Here is a 21,250-nt window from a genome sequence, read left to right on the forward strand (position 1 = left end):
AACCTTACTCTATAATCACTCTTTGAAGCATCAGAGAAAATATTACAGTCTATCAACCTCAGGACAGATTTGAAGCAACTCTCTGCTTTAATTGTGAAATGCTGAGAAATCATCTATACACAGCTTTCCAAGTAATTATATATACACCTAATGAAATTATCATCTAGTCTTGTATTCCTAGTTCACCTTTCTGAATTTTATATTAAAAAAATGTGAGAAGCTTTGATGAATTCAATACAGAAAACATCACCTACCTCTCTCCTACCCACAAGTCCTGTTATTTTGGCAAAGTAAATTACATTGATGTGATAAACTCTTGGTAAATCCATGCTTCCTGAGACTTTATCCTTCTGTCCTCTTTCTTACTACTAGTAGTTAAATTATTTGCTACATTTTCTCCCCAGGAATTCAAGTTAAAACCACTTGTCTGTAAATCTCAGATTGTGGTGTTTTTTCTCTCTTTTCAGACATAGATTTCATGCTTTTACCTTTTGTAAAATTTTTCCTACCCTATTCTTAGAGGTAATGATTAATATTCTAGATTTTCTTCAGCCATTCCTACAAGAAAAAACTTCAACAAGTGAAGTGCATTTGAAAACGTGTCTGTGTGCTGTCCTTTCTCCACTATAGTTGGTATTTTTAGTTCTGTTTTACTCGTTTTAGCTTTGCTAACCATCTAAGCAGGCATGACCTTTTAAATTTAGATTTAAACATAAAAGTAAACAATTTTGCCTTCTTGAAGCATTTTAATGATACAGAATCCTCTCAACGAGAAGCCAACTAAAAGCTTCCTTATCTTTCATGTTACTGTTTTTTTTTGTTTTTTTTTTTTTTTTTTAAATATGGAAAACCTTCTGAACACTATTCGTTAGACTTTCTATGAAAAATATTTTATTTCATACCTTGCACTTTCTGACTGCCCCTGTGTTTCTTCTGTTTTTCTAGCTGTTCAAAATTATACAACCTGCTTACATTTTGCATTCATTTCCTTCTTGCTTTTCAGGTCATAAAAAGATTAATTGTTCACACAAGTTGGTCTCTCCTTACGCTTCCTAATCCTTCTCTACACTGAGATAATTTACCATTGTGACTTTATGATTTCTTTACTGACTTATCAGCTTCCTTTTTCTCCTTAGTTAGACAAGAATCCTTACTCCTGCCTTTCAGGAGTCACTGTTTTCCTCTTGCCTATCTTCCAGAAGTATGTTTCGTTTGATTGATTTTTTGTTTGCTTTTGTCTAGGGGACTTATTCTAAAAAAATCTATCTCTAAAAGATTCAACCTTTTTGTATGTCAGGAGTTGACCACTGGTCATTCATATGAAAGAATTTAAATACAGTTTTTTCTGAAGCACAATGAAGGGGGATATGTTTAAATTGCACTGATAACATTTTTGCAATCACAAAACTTTTGCAAATGTTATTAGGGCAATTAATTTCTGCCATGTGTCGCCTCTTCAGCAGGAAGACTCTGCATGGGTTAAATGTTTTTTAATGCAGTTTTGAATAGCTATATGTCACACTCTGACAATAAAGACTGAACTGTTCATTCTATGGGGCTGAAATCATGCAAGAGATCCTTTGCTAATAATTAATGTCACACCCCACTGGGACAAACACTATTTTCATGGCTTATAATAAAAACAATTCAAAAACACTAATGTGTTTCCCTGAACACTGAAAGCTTGAGATGCATTTTATGAAAACACCACTGGTGAGAACCACAGTAGCATATAAAAGCTATTATTGCATTGTACATTTATTGTTCAGTTTATTTCCTCTTTGATTTATCTAACTTACCAATTACCAGTTGTTGTCACTCTTTTCATAGCAGGATATGGTGGGTTTCTAGCTCAGAGCCATGCTACTGTTTGGCAGCCACATTTTTTTCCATCTCGAAATCCAAAATATTTTCCCAAATAAATTTAGGTAAATACTTTGGGCCCAGAAAAAGCTTCCTGTGAGCATAAAAAGGATTTTAAAATATGATACCTGTAGATACTGGCAAACACAAAATTTGGTATCCAATCAATATACTTTCACAAAAAAATCTGCAATGACCAGGAACTCTCGTAAAACATCATGGTGGTGTGGCTAGGCCATTCTCTATACAATTGATGCTCATACATCTTTGTGAAGTTTTCACCCACTTAAAAGACCATTTGCTCTGTACACACCTGCAGTCACCCCCTGCTCCCTTCACAGCCATGCACTGCAACTTCCACACACATCTCATGATATCAGAGAATGGGGAGCCTTGGGAGGGATATTGAAGATCATCTAATTGCAATCCCCCTGTCATGGGCAGGGATGTCACCCACTAGCTCAGGTTACTGCAGTTCATTTCTACAAAGGTGTGGCAGGTAGTTTCCCATAATTCTGAATACACGCAGCCAAGGCACACATACTCTCATCCATGCTTTTATTCCTTCATGCCAGAGCCAGCCAAGGATGTAATAAATTCCAGGTTTTCCTTATAGAATACGCATTTTGAGACCCTGCTTGGGATCTCTGGAGAACTCATCCCCCTTACTATCTGGTATTCTCCATCTCAACCTGCTTACTGGGGATCAACCAACCAGAGGTGTGGTACCACTCACACAAAGCCACAGCTCTCAGCAGAGGAGGCAAGTTAATGTTCCTGTTTCCTTCCAGGCTGTTCCCACAAAATGGAGGAGCAACCTCTCACGCTTTGAGTCAAGTAAAAGGAGTGAATACATTGGTGTGTTGGTGAGAGTTTTGAGTAATCAGTAAGTTCCCACCTCGTTTTCTCAGACCTCACCTAAAGGCTGCCCTCACTTTCCTGTTTACTCCTCCTCCATCTCCAGCGGGAACTTGCACATTTCAGTTTTGATCTCCTGGTGGTTTTTAAGTCTATGCCAACAACAGGTATATGCAACTATTCATCTATTTTGTTTTTTTCAGAATGATGGTGCTTAATTAGATTTTAACAAAAGTATCCTTACCATAAAAACTAAGGAATTTCAAAAACATGTTTAAGATACCTACAAGAAGTTCCCTAAATAAAACAAAGGAATAAAATTTACATTAACTTGAATTTGAAAAGAAAAGTAAGTAGAAAACAAAGCTTCCTTTATGAATGAGAATGTTGTGGAAAATGTCTCATACCTATTTTTTGTTTGCCGACTATATTGACTATATTTAATAACGAACACTGGCTTTAGACTGGTGGCCTGAAATTCAATATTTTTGAATATAACAATTTCAGGTGTGCATAAGAGACTTATCAATGTCATTATTTGATTTTACCTATGTGAGCATTTTCATTGGCATACAAATGACAGAGCTATATACAAAACTTATTACTGCTAATTGATATTTCTTAAGGGAAACAAGGCCCAATTTTACCAGCCTATTTTACTGCCCATTTAATTTAGTCTCAACAAGTGAGCCACCAGTACCTTTAAGCCTTTCTCTTTATCCCTTCACTTATTCCTTATAAGTGTCAGTAGAATAGATTTGATATCATGGTAGTGATTGTCAGCCAATATAATGTGTGAGCTTTTGGAAAGGAAATGAATTATTTAATTTTTGTGAAATACAAGGATAAAATGGAGTTAACTGAGTCTTGGTTATTCACCCAAGATTATCTGCCCTCAGTCAAGGCCTCCATTCAAAGACATATTTTATTATCCTTGTCAGAATTTTTACTTCTCTCTCTCATGAGGATTTTATGGGCAGATACTGCATTCTGGTTTTCTATTATTTCCCACTGAATTACAGTTGGTCACTGTTCTCCAAATATATGTCCTTGCTTTTCATTCAGAATGCTATTACTGTGCAAGGGATATCTTTTATTTAATTTGGTCATTATATTTTCATTTTATTTTATTTTCATGCTTTGCCCTTGACTTTGCAACATTTTCTTTACTCCCTTCTTTATAGCTTAGTGACCTTAATACAATTGTTAAAGTTGAGATGCAACTTCTATTCTAAACTCACTTTCAGAAGCTTATAACTTTACCCAGATATTCTCTTTCAGGCTGAGTGGTTTTTTTATGCTTTGCTAGAAGGAGATTTTTGTTTGAAACTTCACAAGCATTATCTATTTGTTTTGAGTTATCCAACTTAAAAAGACAGCAGCTTTGCAGCAATCAGGACAGTTTTCAGATGCTTTCTTCTGACTATGATAATTGAAAATCAGCTTTGTTTCAGCACTTCAAAATCAGCTTTGATTGTGGAATGGTGGCTTTGCTATCCCTTTGAAATGGTTTTGAAATAATTAAGTTTTGCATGTGACATCATTATTAAATACCTTACTGAAATGCTAGTGGTGAGGGAATTGATCTCAGAATAACTCTGTTCTACTTAATTTTATTTTTAAAGGTATTAATTTTTTGTATGAGAACTACATTTAGCTATAATTTAAATATTTTAATGCCAGTTTCATCCCACTCTTCATGGAGCATAGGCCAAAGAGATGCATTACAGTGTCCAGTCAATCTGGATTCTCTACAGTACATAGAAGTAATGCAACACGTGCAATGAAAAATAAACGTTTCTCTTGTACTGATGAAATGAAAGGAGTAGCTTTGCTTCATTCCACCAACATACTATTGCAACTACAATGTGTTTGAAAAAGCTTTTCCTTAGAGATCCAGTGAGAAATCCTGTATAACTAAACCCAAGAGGAGCACTGGGAAGATTTGCACAGCATCTTCTTTGTCATCACAAAAGAAATATTCTTCAGGAAAATGTCAATGCACAATACCATCCCTATGGTATGCTTGTACTCTGCATTTTCTGATGTTCCTTTTTTATCACAAAGACTTTCATAGCCCTGGTAAGCTACCATTTTATGCCCTCCACAAGAAAAATGGTGTTGTAGTCTTACAAAAATGAACAAACAGCATGGCTGACCAACAGAGATTTTATGTATTTGCAGAGTCCAAGTAAGTTGAGAAAGACGCTCTTTGGGCATTTCTTTGATCACCTAATAAAGAAATACAAAAATGTACAAAAATTTTTAATTGGGGGTACTCCTTTTAGTAAAAAAATAGTGTCATTATTTAAGCTCCAAACTGACACAAACTACCATTTTTCATGTTTGTACTTACACCAAATAGACTCAAATCCCAAATCTCTATTACCCTTTTTACTCTGACATCCAAGAACATGAAGACTACAAGTGCCACAAAACCAGTAAAAAGACATAGTTTTTCAGCATCTGTGTGAGCTGCTTACTTTATGAATTTTGTGATTTACTTCTGAGTTGGGCTACAGGCTAGAATTATTCCAGCCACATAATGAGGACAATTCTTCTTTAGCATTCAGAACTTTGAATTTTTTTCCTAGCTAAGCTAAAAATGCCAGTCAATAGATTCATTTTAATCTAAAGTCCTATTGTTCTGGTCCTAGCTCTTTACTCCATCATTTTGCATTGATTAAGCACCTCCTGCTTTTTTACAATAATGTAATAATACAATCCTAAGTGCCTCAGGAGGCCTTCATATGAAACTTCATATAAAAGGCAATAAATAGGCTTATTTGAGTTGTATTTATTTTCCTTTTCATTTACAAGTGATTTCCTGCATTCAGCCCATGTTTCTCTTTCCTGTTCAAATACAGAAATCTTTCAGAAGATTGCTCAAACAAGCTTCTTGCACAATTAGAATCCTCCCCTTGGTGGCTGCCATTCTCAAGCAGCATATCCTGTCATGATTGCATTATTGTTCCCTCTCCAGTGATTCAGTGATAGATGTGTTTATTCATACCAAATCTTCCACTAACACCTAGTTTTGATAATTTACAAATTCACTTGTACTTGTCTTACTGATTATGAGACTGTAGTCAGTATACATAAGGAAGAAAGCTCTGGCGCCTCTTGTGGTCTGGGATAGGCTTCTATAACCAGGACTTTTTCATCTACTAGCTGAAGAAAATAAGGTTGGTTTAAAATGCCTACACCTTTCTATCACGTGCAAAGTGTTTCTTTCTATCAAATGAGGGAGAATAATCTTATCCTGTATGTCAGTGAAATATGAAGACAGAATACAGAGCTCTGTTTTTCGTACATGCAGAATTCATTGGCAAATCCCATTAACAGTTTATTTTTCCTTCTTTCTGATTTTTGCACTCCATGTCTTTTCTGATGGGCCTCAGGATAATACATTGTCCCCTGACTGTCACACATATTTCTAGGCACTTCGCTGAAGAGGAGAGGAGTAGTGAGAAAAAAGCAGTTGCAAGTTTTCTCCAGTCATAAACTTCCACTATACTTAAGACTAGGTAGAATTATGAGTTCATCTAACATAATCTCCTGAGCATCATAAAGCATTAAAAATCACCCAGATACTGCTACATGGAGCCCAATTACTTTAATTAGACAAGAGCACTTCAGTTGTCAAGAGACTAAACTGTGCTGTGGCACAGGCACAGTCCAAAATAGACAAAGATGTCATCAAAGCCTGTGGCTCTTCAAATAACAAGGAATTTCTAGGTGAGAAATGCCCCCTAAATTCCTGGAGATGGTATTTAGCTCATCCCCCAAGGCTGGCACAGAATATCAAGTCTCTGACAATAAGCCCTGAAAGAAAATGTTGACTTTCCTTCAAATTCAGTGATCAATTTATCCTGACCTGACATGACAGCATGATACACTCAATGGGTACTTAAAAGCAGGAATCTCTCCAGAGAAGGTACTTTGTTTCAGGGGTCTTTTTCCACATCTATGTGCTAAAATCAGTATAGGTAAACTGTGGATATTAAATTATGTAAATTTTTGCATTGCATCTACTGTAAAATGCTGTTCTCTTTCGACAGGTGAAGAAAATGGAAGCCCAGGCATCTTTGGCTCTGGAATCTAAATACTGAACAAGTGACAAAGTTGAGTATCCCTAATTTGTATCCCAAATCCCAGTTTGGTATCCCTTCTATGAAAATCCCTAGCACCCTTTCAGGGTTTGATCTAGCAATTTACAAGGACTAAGAGTTAGCTGATAAATCCTAAAATCAACTACTGATGTGATTTTTAAACCCACCTGCTATTTTATCTCACCCTTCAATTTAAAATGGGTCTCAAATGCCTGCAACTTCAGCTCATTCCAATTTCAGACAAATTGGTTAAATTGGGAGCATTTATCTTCTGCAAAACAATTGTTACAAATCCCAGTCTGAGCTGGTTTACATCCACAGACATCAGTTTTATCCCCTCTAGTTCCTAGGTCTGTGTGTCCAGTTTTGACTTATCTTTACAAGCACGGACTTGATTTTATCCTAGTTTTCTCTAATACAATTTCCCTGAATCAAATACAGAGTTATTCTTATATCTGTGATATCTCTAGATTACAAAGAACATCATCCTCCAGCCTCTTTTGGGTAACTGCCTCTTTTCTCTGCTTCCTTGATCCTTCCTTGATCCTTGATCTTAGAACACATATGACAGATTAAAATTATTTTAAATTTTACCAGGTAGGCCACAGAATAGTAAGTCAAGCAAAAAACAACTGATGACACTGCACTTTCAATTTGCAATGTGTAAGTACGAAGCCATCTTCCAGATGTCTCCACAATGCAGAAGGTAAAAGCTATACCCTACATAAATCAAGGGATACAGAATTTTATCACATGATATGAGTCATCCCATAATATTCTGGACATCTAGCAGATGAAACTAATGAAATTTCAGTTTTAGCTCATGTAGAAGGGAAGAGACTTGCATATTTTTTAACTGTATTTTTCTAGCTAGTATTTCATAATTTGGGATGTAAAGGAAAAAGCAGTTATTCTTCCACTATTAAACCAAGTGCAAGCAATTGATTTGTTTTCTGTATAAAAAGTATTTATTTTCTTTTGCTAGTCCTGTGAACTAATGTGATCCATATTATTAAAAATGGAAACATTCCCTAGATTGCTTTATCCATTCAGTGCTAACAGCTGAGTTTCATATCAGATCAATGAATTGCCCTGTGCTGCAAGACATGGGCAATGGAAATAATCCACCTTGGCAGCAATACATAGCTGGTTAATTGCACAATGCAATTCTGGGGTAAACACTTATTAAAATATTAACATTCTGCATCTTAAAAAGCGCCATGCTTGTACAGTTCATTTTAACCTATGTAAAAGAGTACCAAAACCCTTCCCCCCCAAATCCAAAAAGAATTCTGGTCAGCCTGTCATATTTTAGCAATTGAACAACTTGCTCAGCTACTGAAGCATAATGTGTCAACAAGATGGAATTCCACTTTCTAAAGGCTAGAGTGCCCACTCAATAGAAGAAAGCAATACATGATTACTGCTTAGAGCTTGTGGCACAGTGCTAACAACTCAACATTTAGCAATAATAGAAAATGTCTGTCTCATTTTCATTCCCATTGAAAACACTCCCTTACAATATTACGAAACACTCCTGCTGTGAGTTGGTTTCTGAATTGCAGCAATATCTTCAGCTATTACCTTTTCCATGGTCACACCTTTCTGGTGAATTCTCTTAAAAGCAAAAATTTAATGACATACAGATCAAGGACAGATACCTGAAATGTAATAACAAGGAGTAACCCTTCAATTTTGCGATGGCTACTAGATAGCAGCAATCTCCTATTTCCATTTTAGTGTTCTGCAAATGACATAAAGGTCTCAAGGTCTTTTGTTTTCTGAATTATTCCTCTGTTTTTCAAAACCACGGTGCCTCTATTTTCTGCTTCAACTTCCATTTCCATCTTAAAACCAAGGGAAAAATACAGATCATTGTACAAACAGCCCTTTTTTACCCATGACCTTTTATTCATCTGATTATAAAATTGAAAAGACTTTTTTCAGTGCAAGTACCTTCAAAGGCTGGCTTGAATTACCACTACTCATCTTGACTATCTTTATATCTCAAATTGTTTTAAAAGTTGCCTATTTTCTCTTTATATACATTGAACATTCTCCTGGTACTACGAACAAAGAAACAAAGTACATGTCCTGAACCACACATTTATACCTACATCTTTGTTTGAAAAGAAATTCTTTGAGGTTAGTCAGACTTTTAAACATTTTGATCAGATATTATATCGGAATAACATGATAAAATCATACTCGAGAGGAAGAGGAATTAGAGACAGCCCATGTTGATCATGACAATGCATTGCATTTAAACTGAACTTGGCAATAAAAGATTTATAACTTCCAGATGTGGAAACTGTTTTCTACTTCAAAAATTCTTGTGCACTTTCACATATATGAAACAGTATTTGCAAGCTGGTTCAGATTCCAGAGAAAGTGCATTCATATTGCACTTCAACTGGCATATAAAAGCCTAAATGAAACAACTCTACTCCAGAAGTTTAGAAGGACATACACAACTAACAAAATCATCATTTGAATTATCAGAATTAAATGGATAAGAACTCGTTGCTCACAATTTTTATAATTTGGATTTGTCTTCTCAAAACAAAAGATTTTCCCCAGTTGTTTGGGGTTTGCCTGCATTCAAATCACTGGGTTAAACAAAGACATTACTGAAGATGAAATGTCTGCTAGGACATGCATGAACGCACAATGATGAATCACAAAAATCCCCAACCTTGCAAACAACAGGAATATGTATTGCACTTCTCATGTAACTATTTTAGTGTCCTCTATTCTTTTAAGCTTACTGAAAAGGCAGACAATTATTAATCCTACAAATATGGTGCAATTGCTTTTGACATGTGCTTCCTTAGCCATAGAAGAAGAATGCAAGAAGAAATCAATGAGAAAAAATTGCTGGGTAGAGTGAAATAGCCTTAGGGATTTTGTTTTATGTAATACAACAGCCTAGGAATTCTATTTATAAGGAAGACATGGTATTTATATCTATTGATTTTTTCAGGGACCTCTTGTAGTCTGCAGCCACAAAATTTAACCTGTCCTAGATGAGAACGCATCTCTTGATGTTCTTCAATGCACTATGGTTATGGAACAGTAAATATGGTGTAAAAGAGATGAAATAACCCCAAATTTTGTCCTCCCTTTACAAAGCTATAAAATTTACTTTATCACTGCACATTTAATACACTCCATTTGAGTATCCACTTGCAAATTGGAGTTTCACATTAAGGGATCTCAAAGAAGAGCAATAACAACAACAATTAGGACAGCTTATTCCTAAGATCTTTAAAAGTGTCACCCAGACCTTAATATAGTTTAAAGTGGTCTCAAGACCTCAATGGACCTTCAGGAGTCTGGTCTCTTAGCCAGGGATTATCAAACAACAGCCAATCTGTGGAAACACATTCTTCTTCATGCTTATATGCTATGCTAGGAATGAATAAACTCAATGGGAAAAGACCAGCAGAGGCTCTGTCTCCGCTATCCTGTATCTCCCTTCTCACCCCTTTTCAAGGGATAGGTCAAGTGATATTGCATGCTGCAAAACATTTGCCATTGTTGCTGCACAACGTGCCATTGTGGAGCAAAATCTGGGATGCAGTTAAATATCAGTCAGTTATCATCCCACTGAAAGATATTGTCAAGGAATGTTTTGCAAGGCAACTGAGCTGTATGTGTAGAAACCAAGGCACACTTCTTAACAAACAAGTTGTATTGCCCCTTTCAAAGATCCATTCTAACCTATTTTTAACTCCAAGCTTCTTTAATGTGTAGTAAATAATATGCCAGTATAATATAAAACAAGACAAAAATGTTTTATTCATAAAGCTTTTGTATGTCTTGTTTACCACAGCTTTTCCTGTGCATAGGCCAACTGGTACAATATGTACTATCCACTATGTTTTGTTGCTGTTTTCTAGTATTAAATATGTCAGGATTTTATGGCTGAGCAATAGAAGTTAGTAACATAAGTCTGATGCACAGTAATCAAGGTAGAATAATGTATAATGGTAATATCTTAGTAAATCAATTAATAAGTTTATAGTGAATAATAAAAAACATGAAAGATTAGACATCAGTAGAGTCAGTCAGCGGCCTCACAGTATGGCTTTAGGTGAGGACCCTCCATAATCATTAAAAGGTTATCTGCATGCTTATATTCAGTCAAAAATAAACCTTTTGTCTTGGTTTTAATTTGTTTTTCCCCTGAAATCATGAATAGATAACAGTGCCTGACTGTAGAGGGTACATATGGGGATGCTTACATTTAAACCTCTTTTCTCATCTTTTTGCTACAGTTCTGCGTAGGCATTTATCAGACTGTTTCTAGGCCCTGCATGTTGCTGTTTCCAAATTTCCTGAGACAAAGCAAAATCCATCTTTTCACTTTACCAAAGGCTCTTTTAGCAAATGATATGCATCTTCCTGGAGATTCACATTTACCTTTGATATCAATGGTAGTTCCTCCACAAAAGATATTCTAGTTTCTCATTCCATGAAACAGAGTAGGAAACTGAGGAACCCAAAATGTCTGCAACCTAGCCTGGCTCAGTCACCTGTTAATTTCTCATTATTTCTTCAGTTTTGGCCAAAGTCCTTATATGTTTGGGACTGCCTCACACAGTTATCTCTCTGAATATCAGAATATTTATTTTGCTTCATTACCTCGTGGCTAGATTATTCTCTTTTTGGTTCCTTTTCAAAAATGGCTGATGAAACCCCTTCCCACTCACTGCCATGACTTTCTCTTGACCACCTGTCCTTCCTCTCTCCCCTGAGTAATTTCATCAGCAAATCAAAATCCTCAGCTACTTGACAGTTGTTAGCTACCCTAACATGCCAATACAGACCTGAACAACCAATTTGTTCTGTTCAATAAGCAATTACTTCTCTGCAAGGGCTTTTGTGTCAATAACAGACCAGTGATGTTGGATATAGCTTCTGCTATTATATGTATGTAATTTAACTAAAGAAAGAGGTTCAAACACCCCAAAAGCGAGTCTACGTAACCACAGTACAACTTAAAGAATGATGCAGATATTCCTAAAGAATCTCCAGATTCACACTACTTTGCTTATTTTTTTGCAAGGAATGTATTCCTAATCTAAGCTGTACAGGTTAAGTGTTCCAAAACATCTTTTGCAGTGTTTTTTTTTTGGGATGGATAATAGGGATATTCTTCATTTCGGGCCTTTCTCTGAGCTTTTAAACCACGCACACACTCATAAGGAAACACTGATCTCTAAAATGGATCTTCCTGGATTCCATAAAAATTAGTGAAAGGCCTTCCCACTGAAAAAGGTCAGATTTTGACTCGGAAAAACCACATCACAGTTTAAGAATAGAAAACATTGAACATGACTTCATAAAATAGAGTAAAAAAAAAAAGCTTTTCTAGCTGTCTTGGTGTCCTTGCAGGTGGATCTTTACCTTCAGCCAACTTTATCACCCGCATTTGACCTCAGTGCCAGGACTCTCACCACAGGAAACCTGTGACAAATCCTCCTTCAGGTTACCATTTTTTAGGGTGCAAAGGAAGATTCAAAGACATATTTTTACTCTGTTCCATTATGGATTCTGAGGAAGGACCTTACTGTTACCAAAATTTGGCTTCCAGACCAGCGTCCTGCTCCTCATTTCAGCCTAAGTGAATCATACTCTGCAATGCCGAAGATGTCACATAATTCAAAACAAAGGGTGAGCTTACACTCAAGGCTGCAGATCTGACCAGATCTGATCACTACTGTGCACAGTGCAGAGGCCTTAGGAGGAGACAGAGCAGTTTGCTAAACCAGGCAATATATCAATCCTTTACGCTACAAACGCTTTATTTAAACAGCATTTGCACATTCAGAATGATAATGAATGAGGCTACAAAATACAGTGTGATTTTCACCACTTCCAGGCAGAGACCCGAATAAAAATTATATGTGATGTTATCTCTTCTAACCAATCCCTAATAGTTAATCCCAAGGCATTCCCTTTTGTTTATGCAGCCATGTTTCTTATTACTTTCCCAGATTCTGCTTTATTTTATAGCCCTGTCTGCTCAGTGAATTTGGGCAGTACTCTGTTTTACACGCACCACTGCATGGACAGATAGGAAGTCTTACCAAGGTCGACAGATGCTAACCTACTCAAAGAAGACAAGTTACTGTGACTTCCTAGTTCACCAAACTATTATTCTTCCACGGTATCAGTTTGGGCAATATCAAAACTGCAATAAAAAGTGCATTTTCCACAAGAAAGACAGCAGAAAGAGCACCCTAGTATTTTACAAATATACATATTTTATCTTCTCTCATAGTGTTCACAGAATTCTGCCATAATGCCAACTGGAAAGAGTCACATAGTGCAAACACCAGTTAGTCACTCTGACTGAACAATTAATAGGTTCTTTTATATATAGATTTATCTCTATGTATATCTATTTCTCCCAAAGCTTGATTCTTGTCAAGTACTTGCTTTTTCTACTGCCAAAAATGTTGATGGTCCATATGATGTGATTTCTTAGCAAAAGTATTTTCAAGTTTCATCTGATTTTGATTTCCATGAATCCACCATTAATTGCTCATTTCCTTGCTTAAATAAATTTTTTATGAGTAAACAAATATATTTCTATTTTTCTTTTCATCATGTATTTTAATGTGCACAAGCAAAATCACTACATTGTAACAAACAGGCCATTCTATCTCTCCTTTTTCTGTAAAAATATTATTATGATAATGAATGGTTTGCTTAAGATGCTGTTCATTTTTGCTGAGTTCTAGAGTGCATTTGGATTTTCATTTGCACAGTTCAGTTTCTTACTGTAACTATTCAGCAGCTTCTTAAACCAAATAAAGCAAAGAATTATGGAATGGACACATTCTACACGATGAAGTCATCATTCCTGAGCCATTGTGCTATATCTAAATTGTTTAGCGAGCTGCATTATCCCACTCTGCTGGGACGGGCAATTCAGAGTCACTGAAAAGATAAAAATGTCAACCACATTTTCCCCCTTTTGTTGTACAGTGTCAATTATTTCCCACACTGCTAGAAGGAAAACGTAGGTTCTTACCCCACAGCCTATTCCGTTGCCTGGTTCACACAGGATTCTCCTCAGCCCTGGCTCAGGGAGCAGACCTGCCCCACAGCCGGGGGTCGGACACAGCACTCCTCCCATCTGCAGCACACACTCCTCGGCCCCATAGCGCTGGTAGCGGTTGTACTACAAAACAGAACACACTGGCCTTAAACTCCCGGCAGCACGCAAAGAAAACCCCAAATCTTTGTCTCTATCCCTGATAGTCCAGTCAATTATCCTAATGCTAGTCACATGCTAAGTTCATGTTGTTTGTCAAAAGTCTAAAGCTTTGCAGTGTTATCAAACGGGTCGTCACTCTGCTCCAACTCACATCATGTACACAGTTTTCTGGCTCACAGCCATTTGCACCACCATAAGACCAGGTGGGGTACTAAAATCAAGAAAACAGCAGACTGTTTCTGTAAGTAACATCAAATACACTTATATTACTATAAAAATTATTGTAAACATCATAAAAATAGTCCAACAGAGAAGTGATAAATGCTGTATAGACACTGAAGAGAACACACAAAAAAAGCCCTTTAGGGATCTATCGCTAGAAGTAGTGTAATGTTTTAGACCTTAAGGGCTGTAAAAATTTGCCTAGGCAACTTTATTTTAAAAGCAAGCTGATCATTAAACTGATCAGCAGAATAACTCTCTCATATGCACTCCTTTCAATGCTAGGTGTATATTTTCCTGTGTCTCCCATTAAATTTTCTTTAGTTTTTTCACTTTTCATTTAATTCCATTTTGATAGCCTAAAAGGCCATGGAAATGCCTTGATTTTAATGATGGGGACACTGACACACAGCAATATTAAGTAACATGCTCAGTGTATGCTTAGTGACAAAAATGCCTGCTCTAAAATGACTGATGTCACTGCAATAACTTTCCCATGTGTAATTTACCCTGCTTTCAGTCAGAGACAAGCTGAGCTGGTACAAATCATGCAGTGTACATGTAAATCACATCCACTCTAGGGTTCTGTGTTGGTGCAGTTCCACACCAGTGGCTGTATAACCACTGTAAACCAGGCTTCAGATTCACCTATAAATCTGCTCTACTGTGGAGGGAAATAAATGAAAGCATTTGGTCCTAACAGCCCCAAAGAAAACAGGCAAATCCAAAAGGCCAAAGAGGAAGGGAGTAGGTATGAATTTTCTCCGTGAGTAGGCTTTATGGTGTGCTAAAAAACAAAACAGGACTTTATGTTACAGCACTCACAACAATATTTAGTGCTTCATAAGATTTTATCCCATAATGGCTCATGAAAATCTTGTTCCCTTTTTTGGGAGGATAGCAAACAAAAATTTCTTTCTCCAATCCGCACCCCTCTCCAAAGAAATCTTTTGAGGAAAATGGAAGCTTTAGGACCAACACCTCATACACACAGCATACAAAAAAGAATTTTGAATTACAAAGAAGGCTCTATGTCTTTTGGGTACATTTCAGAAGATTCTTCTGCAAATGCTGGCACAACATGTCTTGTTAAACTCGCTTTTTAAAATAATATTAGAGTTCTTAAAACACTATAACATAGAGACACAAAAGTTTTTAACACAGAAAAAAAATCAAAACTTAAAGTATCAAATTTTGTTAATTAAGAAAAAATCCAAAAAACCTCTGAAAAGAAAATCAAAATCTAAAAGGAGAAAAAGACTTCAAAATATCTTTCAGTGTTTGAACTACAGCTAGAAATTCTGACTTAAGAATCTTGTATTTGGAAAATAATAGTATTTTAAAAGATGTGCAAGACATGCCTGCAGTCTCCTTGAATGTGGGGGCTCAAGAAGTCAGCTGGTGTTTTCCTGTGTTATTATTGTGCTTGAACCCAGTGTAACGCCATAAATATTTAATGCTGGTTGCTCTCAATTTTCAGAAAAGTTTGTGATCCTTCCCCTATATACGTGTTGAGTGCTCTGAGTCATTTGGCTGGCCTTTACAGAAATATAGGTAAAAAACATAGCTCCAAAACTCTCTGGCAGCCTAATTTTTCTTCAGGGCACAGACTGGACCTGAAGGTGAGGATTGTGTGATTGTCTTGCCCTATTAAGAGGGAACTTTGTGCTGCATGTGGGATTGTTAACAGCTTCTCATTAAGAAGGCAAACACCAGTGACACTGTAGCTGAGGTTCTGTCAGCATTTACATTAAAAATTCTCAGCTGGAAAAAAAAGAATATACTTTCCAGCCATTAACTTAGCCTAAAAGGGCAAGAAGAGATTCCCCTCATTTCCCTATTTTTAAAAAAAATTATCTTGTTAGGGAAAGATACAGAATGTAAATGTCCAGCTTACCTACTGACAAGGTGGACAGCAACATCATTTTCTGTCCAACAAATTTAACATTTTATACTGGTTCAGCACAGGACTCATTCCAAATCAGTATGGCACCCTCCCCAGTGATTTTTATACTATAACAGCCAAAAAAATGATCCAGAAAAGACCCTGCTAAATTCATTTGCATATCTTGATATCCAGTTACCAGTCTGTTTTCTACCTTCAAAGTCCAGATACATTTATGTCATTTTCCAATTTCTTTTGCCTTGTCTCCTGCTCAATTAAAACCCAGTAACCAACCAAAACACAAAGTAGCAGAACACACACCTGTTTGCTGCCATAGCAAAAAATCTACACAACATATGTGGATTTATATTCTTTTTTCAGTGACGTGAAACAAAGTGACTCACTTTACATTAAGGGTGCATTTATAAAAAAACTTGTACAGGACCAAAACAATTATCATGAATTATTAATTTGTATATAGTGACAGACCATATCTATTAAAGACATTTTTTCCTATACACCACAACCATATGTACCATACTGGATTCATGTAGCCAACCAATGCAATCCATTAATCAAGTCAGTTTTCAGGAGCCCATGATGTGTTTTGATCATATCTCTGGATGAGATACTTAAGGATATTACCGCACACAATACCCACTGGTTTACTTCACCTCTTAACTGGAGACCTAATGTGGAATTCATTTAATTTAGTTTGAATTTCCACTGTTATGATGCATCTAGTTGCACAGGTTGTGAAGACTTTTTTATAATTAACAGGAGAGATGGGATGCAATTAATCTTTAGTCCTTAGATTTGTACATCTGCATAACAACTGAGAACTCAGGTGCCCTGTTTTTTCTAAAAAATAACGAGAGATTAGGCAACTTCCTAGATAATGGCATTCCTAGATAATGAAATTGGTGATTCACAATTTAGCTGATTTAGTTCCAATAATTCTGATCCTAACTCACCTGCCCTATGCTATTTTTAAAATCAAGGATTTTAAAAATGAACCACCTCAGAGAATTTTAGCTCATATAAAATTAAACATCTAGCCTAAACAAGGCTCCAATGAATGAGCAGAAATAAGATCTCAAGCTGGGCATTTATCCTGACTTAGATATGATGTCTAAGATGGGTAAGATCAATCACCCTATGGAAGCACTATGGTTGAAGCTGGGAAAACTAACTTAGGCTAAATATCTAACATGTAAAGAGCTGTCATTGAAAGATTAATCTAGCTCTTCTGTCCATTCAAAGCATTTCACAGTATCTATTACTCAATTTCTATCATTGTGCCTCCTATTTAGAGATGCACTCATCATGTGTAAAGTTGCTCTGCATGCTACAAGGAGAAAAGTATCTCCAATTATTTTTAGGAAAAATCTTTCACAAAGTATAAAATATGGGAAACTTGATGGAACTGGCATTCGTGGCACCTGATTTCATTCCTGGCAGCAGCACAGCCACCCTGTGGCTTTCATGTAAGTCATTTAATCTGTGCTTCTCATCAGTTGCCCGTTTGTAAAGAGGAAGAATGATACTTGCTGATTTCAATGTACTGTTAAGAGGCAAAATCCATTAATAGTCATGAGGATGTCAAATGCTATGGTAATGAGTGGCATAAAATTACACAGAAATCACCAGCCATCTACTGCTGCTAGAAAGCAGCTTCCAGACAAAGCATGTCTTTACATTAAAAATTCTCAGCTGCAAAAAAAAAAAAATATATACTTTGCAGCCATTAACTTAGCCTAAAAGGGCATGAAGAGATCCCCCTCATTTCCCTATTTTTTTAAAAAATTATCATTTATGTGCTACTGTAACAAGGTCCTCAGAAATACAGGTTGGTAAATAGTTGCTGGATTCCCCCAGAACTATATATTTCAATACCTATTTGGAAAAAAACCCCAAAGCTTCATAAATACAATTCACTGTAAAACATTGGTGCTAAGACAGCTAAAGGTATATGAACAAGGTAGGTGTAAAACATCCTGTTTGTTCTCTGAAAACTACATCCCTTTGTGAACCTTCTCCTCAAATTGTGAATTGTCCCAGTCAGCCCAAATCTATCCTTTTCAAGGAATAAAATTTGGAGTGGAAAAAGTTCTACTTATAAGCTCTACTTATGGTATTTAGACCATAGAATGAAGTTCTTTTGTGTAATCTTTGTTAGTAAAGACTTGTCAGGGCCTTTAGATAATAAATTACAGTATGACATAGACACAGATTCTGGATAATTGTAATCATTTATTCCTTGCTTTCCACTTTCCAGGTTGGGATGGTTTCCCTTGAGTCTTAGAATGATATTGGGTTTTCAAGCAGTGGAAATTCAATCATTTGATGTTGTAAATCAAGGGTAATATAAATGAAATCTCTGGGTTGACACAGGAATAACATGTTAATTACAGATTGCAGTCTTTCCAGTTACATTGAGATTCAGATACCAAAACACAACTGAAATGCACCTGAATGCACAAAACTCCTGCAAAACCCACTTAATGAACATTAATGAACACAGTGATTCCTGGCTGTGTCAATTAATTTACAAATTATGATTTAATATCTTAGAATCATAAAATGGTTTGGGTTGGGAGGAATCTTAAAGGTCATTTATTCCAATGCCCCTGCCACAACACAAATGCCCTGAGCTGTTTTAGTTTTGCTTTTACACTTTGGGTATTGCTTTCTTTATTTTCCTTCCCCCCCCTCCTCACCCACCAATCTAAAAGCATCTGCTCAGTAGCAGCCTTGCAGACAACTTTGGACAAAAGTATAACACTAGATGTGAAGCCCAAATCTCTAAAACATAATTCAATTACTTGTTTCTTTAACTGCATGTAAGAGTCTCAGAGGAAAGCAAATCTACTTTCTGGAGTCAGATTGTTTTTACCGCTCCTATAAATCAAATAACCATCTGTGTGTTTCAAAATTAGATTGTGGAGGCTATTAGTCCATAGTGTAGACTAAGCACTTTATTTATATGTATTATGCACATACAAAAACTCAAAGAATTAGTTCCATAATGTAATTAGGCAACTTACAGTACAAAACCAGTAGTACTCCTTGGACTAGTAAAAATACTTACAAATGTGTAATCTAAAATACAGATTAAAAAGTGATGGACTGACATGGCTTTCCATGGAGCACCCCTAATTTATTTTTCTTGAGTTTTTGGGCTTCTCTGCTGGCCCCTGATCAAATTGAAAGAGCAAATTCAGAGGATCAGCTCCTTGCTACCACAGGAGCTCCCAAGGAGACAAGAAAGACAACCACCTCTAGAGGGCTGGAATTTGCCTGACTGGAGAGACATGGAAAATTGGGTACAAAGAGTTGTTAGAAGAAAATATTCAGGTGAGAAACCTCTAACTGGATTAGTGCACCACAATTCACAGACAAAATTAAACTGGAGTAGAGATGGAGAGAAAAAAAGAAAGATTGCAGTTAGCAGAATGATACGAAAGCAAGCACAATGTGATCCAATGAAGAAAGGAGAACGAGCACAGTGTAGGAGTTAGCACTGTATTTGCAAACTACTGGAGGTCTGTGATCTTCCAGTGGGTATTTGGGGGGTCAGTGTGAATAGACTGGATGCCAGAGATAAACATTTGGTTTCTTCTGACCCTTGTGGAGCTCAAATGCACACGCCTCTTCCTGCTACAAGTAACAGCTGTCAAGGCTGTAATTGATGCAAGGAAATCTGTTCAGCTGATGCTGCTGCAAACCGTGGAACTGCATTTCAGTGCAGTAGATACTGGTTCCCAATTCTCATGTCACAAGAGTGAGCACAAGAGTGTATATTTCCTGAGTAAATATACCCAGGAAAATATATTTTTTTCTTCCTGATGGCAGATCAAAGCCATCCAAGGGATGGAAGAAGTCCTAATGTCCACATGTACCTGAGATCCTGAACACTGGCTTCAAATCTTCCCTCTGAATTAAATAAAAGCTGGGTGGAAGAGAAATTTCAATTCTATTTAAAATGACAATTTTTTTTTGTTTTGACAGAAAAAAAAATTCTTTAAATAAATTTTGACTAAGTACCTTCTATTTTCTCTCTTTATTCTTTCAGCTGTTGAATCAAAAATAAATTACTTTCACTTGCCTACTGTACAGTAAGTTCAAAAAGTGTTAGAATGTAGAGATATCCTGCTTATGACAAGAACTTAAAGGCTAAAGTTATCATAATCCAGAAGAGAGAAAACTGAGGAATTTTCATGAATCCAAATTACCTCTGAGTTAGGGAAGAAGGTGGTTAGGAAGCATTCCAGGCAGGTATAGCATAGGAAGGAAGGAGAGGTATATCACTAGACATATGAAGTTGCAAGATTATAAAGTTTGTTGTGAAGTTCCAGCTATTAAAAAAAGGTGGTGTAAAGAGGATCAAGAGTCAAATGCAGTAGCTCAGTCTGAGAGAGTAAGTGATGAGACTGTGGTGACAAATCCAAAAGGTGAGCCAAATGAGATGGAGAGAAAAGACACATTAGATGGAAAAATAGCAGAAACTGAGATGTGTGTAGGTATCACTTACACAGAATAGCAGCTGAAGGCAGGGGACTGGGTGGGAAGCAGCAGAGGTGTAAGAACTACACTTGTAAAGATAAAGGTTTTGGAATACTAACAAAATAGCTTTGGCTTAGTAATTATGAAGGGGAGAAATCATTCAGTAAAAATTGATTTTGTTCTTTAATTGATTAGAATTACTGAGATTTAAATAATAGCTTAAAAATATAAAAATAGCTTATATTTTTTCCAAGTGTAGTTATCAAAAAATCTTAACCCAGAAATACTTCAGAAACACTTTGTTGATCATATTTGACAGTTTCCTGTACTAAAGTCAGCTGATTAATTAGAATTGTCACATGGCATAACTTTTGCTTGAATGGGTAAATATATATAAATTACTTTAAGACTGACTTTACATGAATATTCAGTAGCATTCATTTGAAAAAAAAATTCTCTAGCAAGTATTGCAATTAAAAAAAAAAATCAACTTTGTCACACCCACACATTGTATACAAAATATTTAGAGACCTTAACTAATGTTAAAAGATCATTTCATACTTGATCTCTGTA

At 36.2% G+C, this 21,250-nt stretch overlaps 1 protein-coding gene across 1 annotated transcript in view; it reads right to left on the reverse strand.

Annotated features, from left to right (window-relative positions):
- Positions 1 to 21,250, reverse strand: part of PRKN (parkin RBR E3 ubiquitin protein ligase) — a 677,999-nt gene that overhangs the window by 95,515 nt on the left and 561,234 nt on the right. The window contains exon 9 of the mRNA XM_041477165.1: positions 13,879 to 14,028. Coding sequence (XP_041333099.1) covers positions 13,879 to 14,028 — 150 coding nt within the window. The remainder of the gene's footprint in view (positions 1 to 13,878; positions 14,029 to 21,250) is intronic.

Source organism: Pyrgilauda ruficollis, unplaced genomic scaffold (genome assembly GCF_017590135.1).
Source record: "Pyrgilauda ruficollis isolate IOZ18807 unplaced genomic scaffold, ASM1759013v1 scaffold4, whole genome shotgun sequence".
Taxonomy (NCBI): Eukaryota; Metazoa; Chordata; class Aves; order Passeriformes; family Passeridae; genus Pyrgilauda; species Pyrgilauda ruficollis.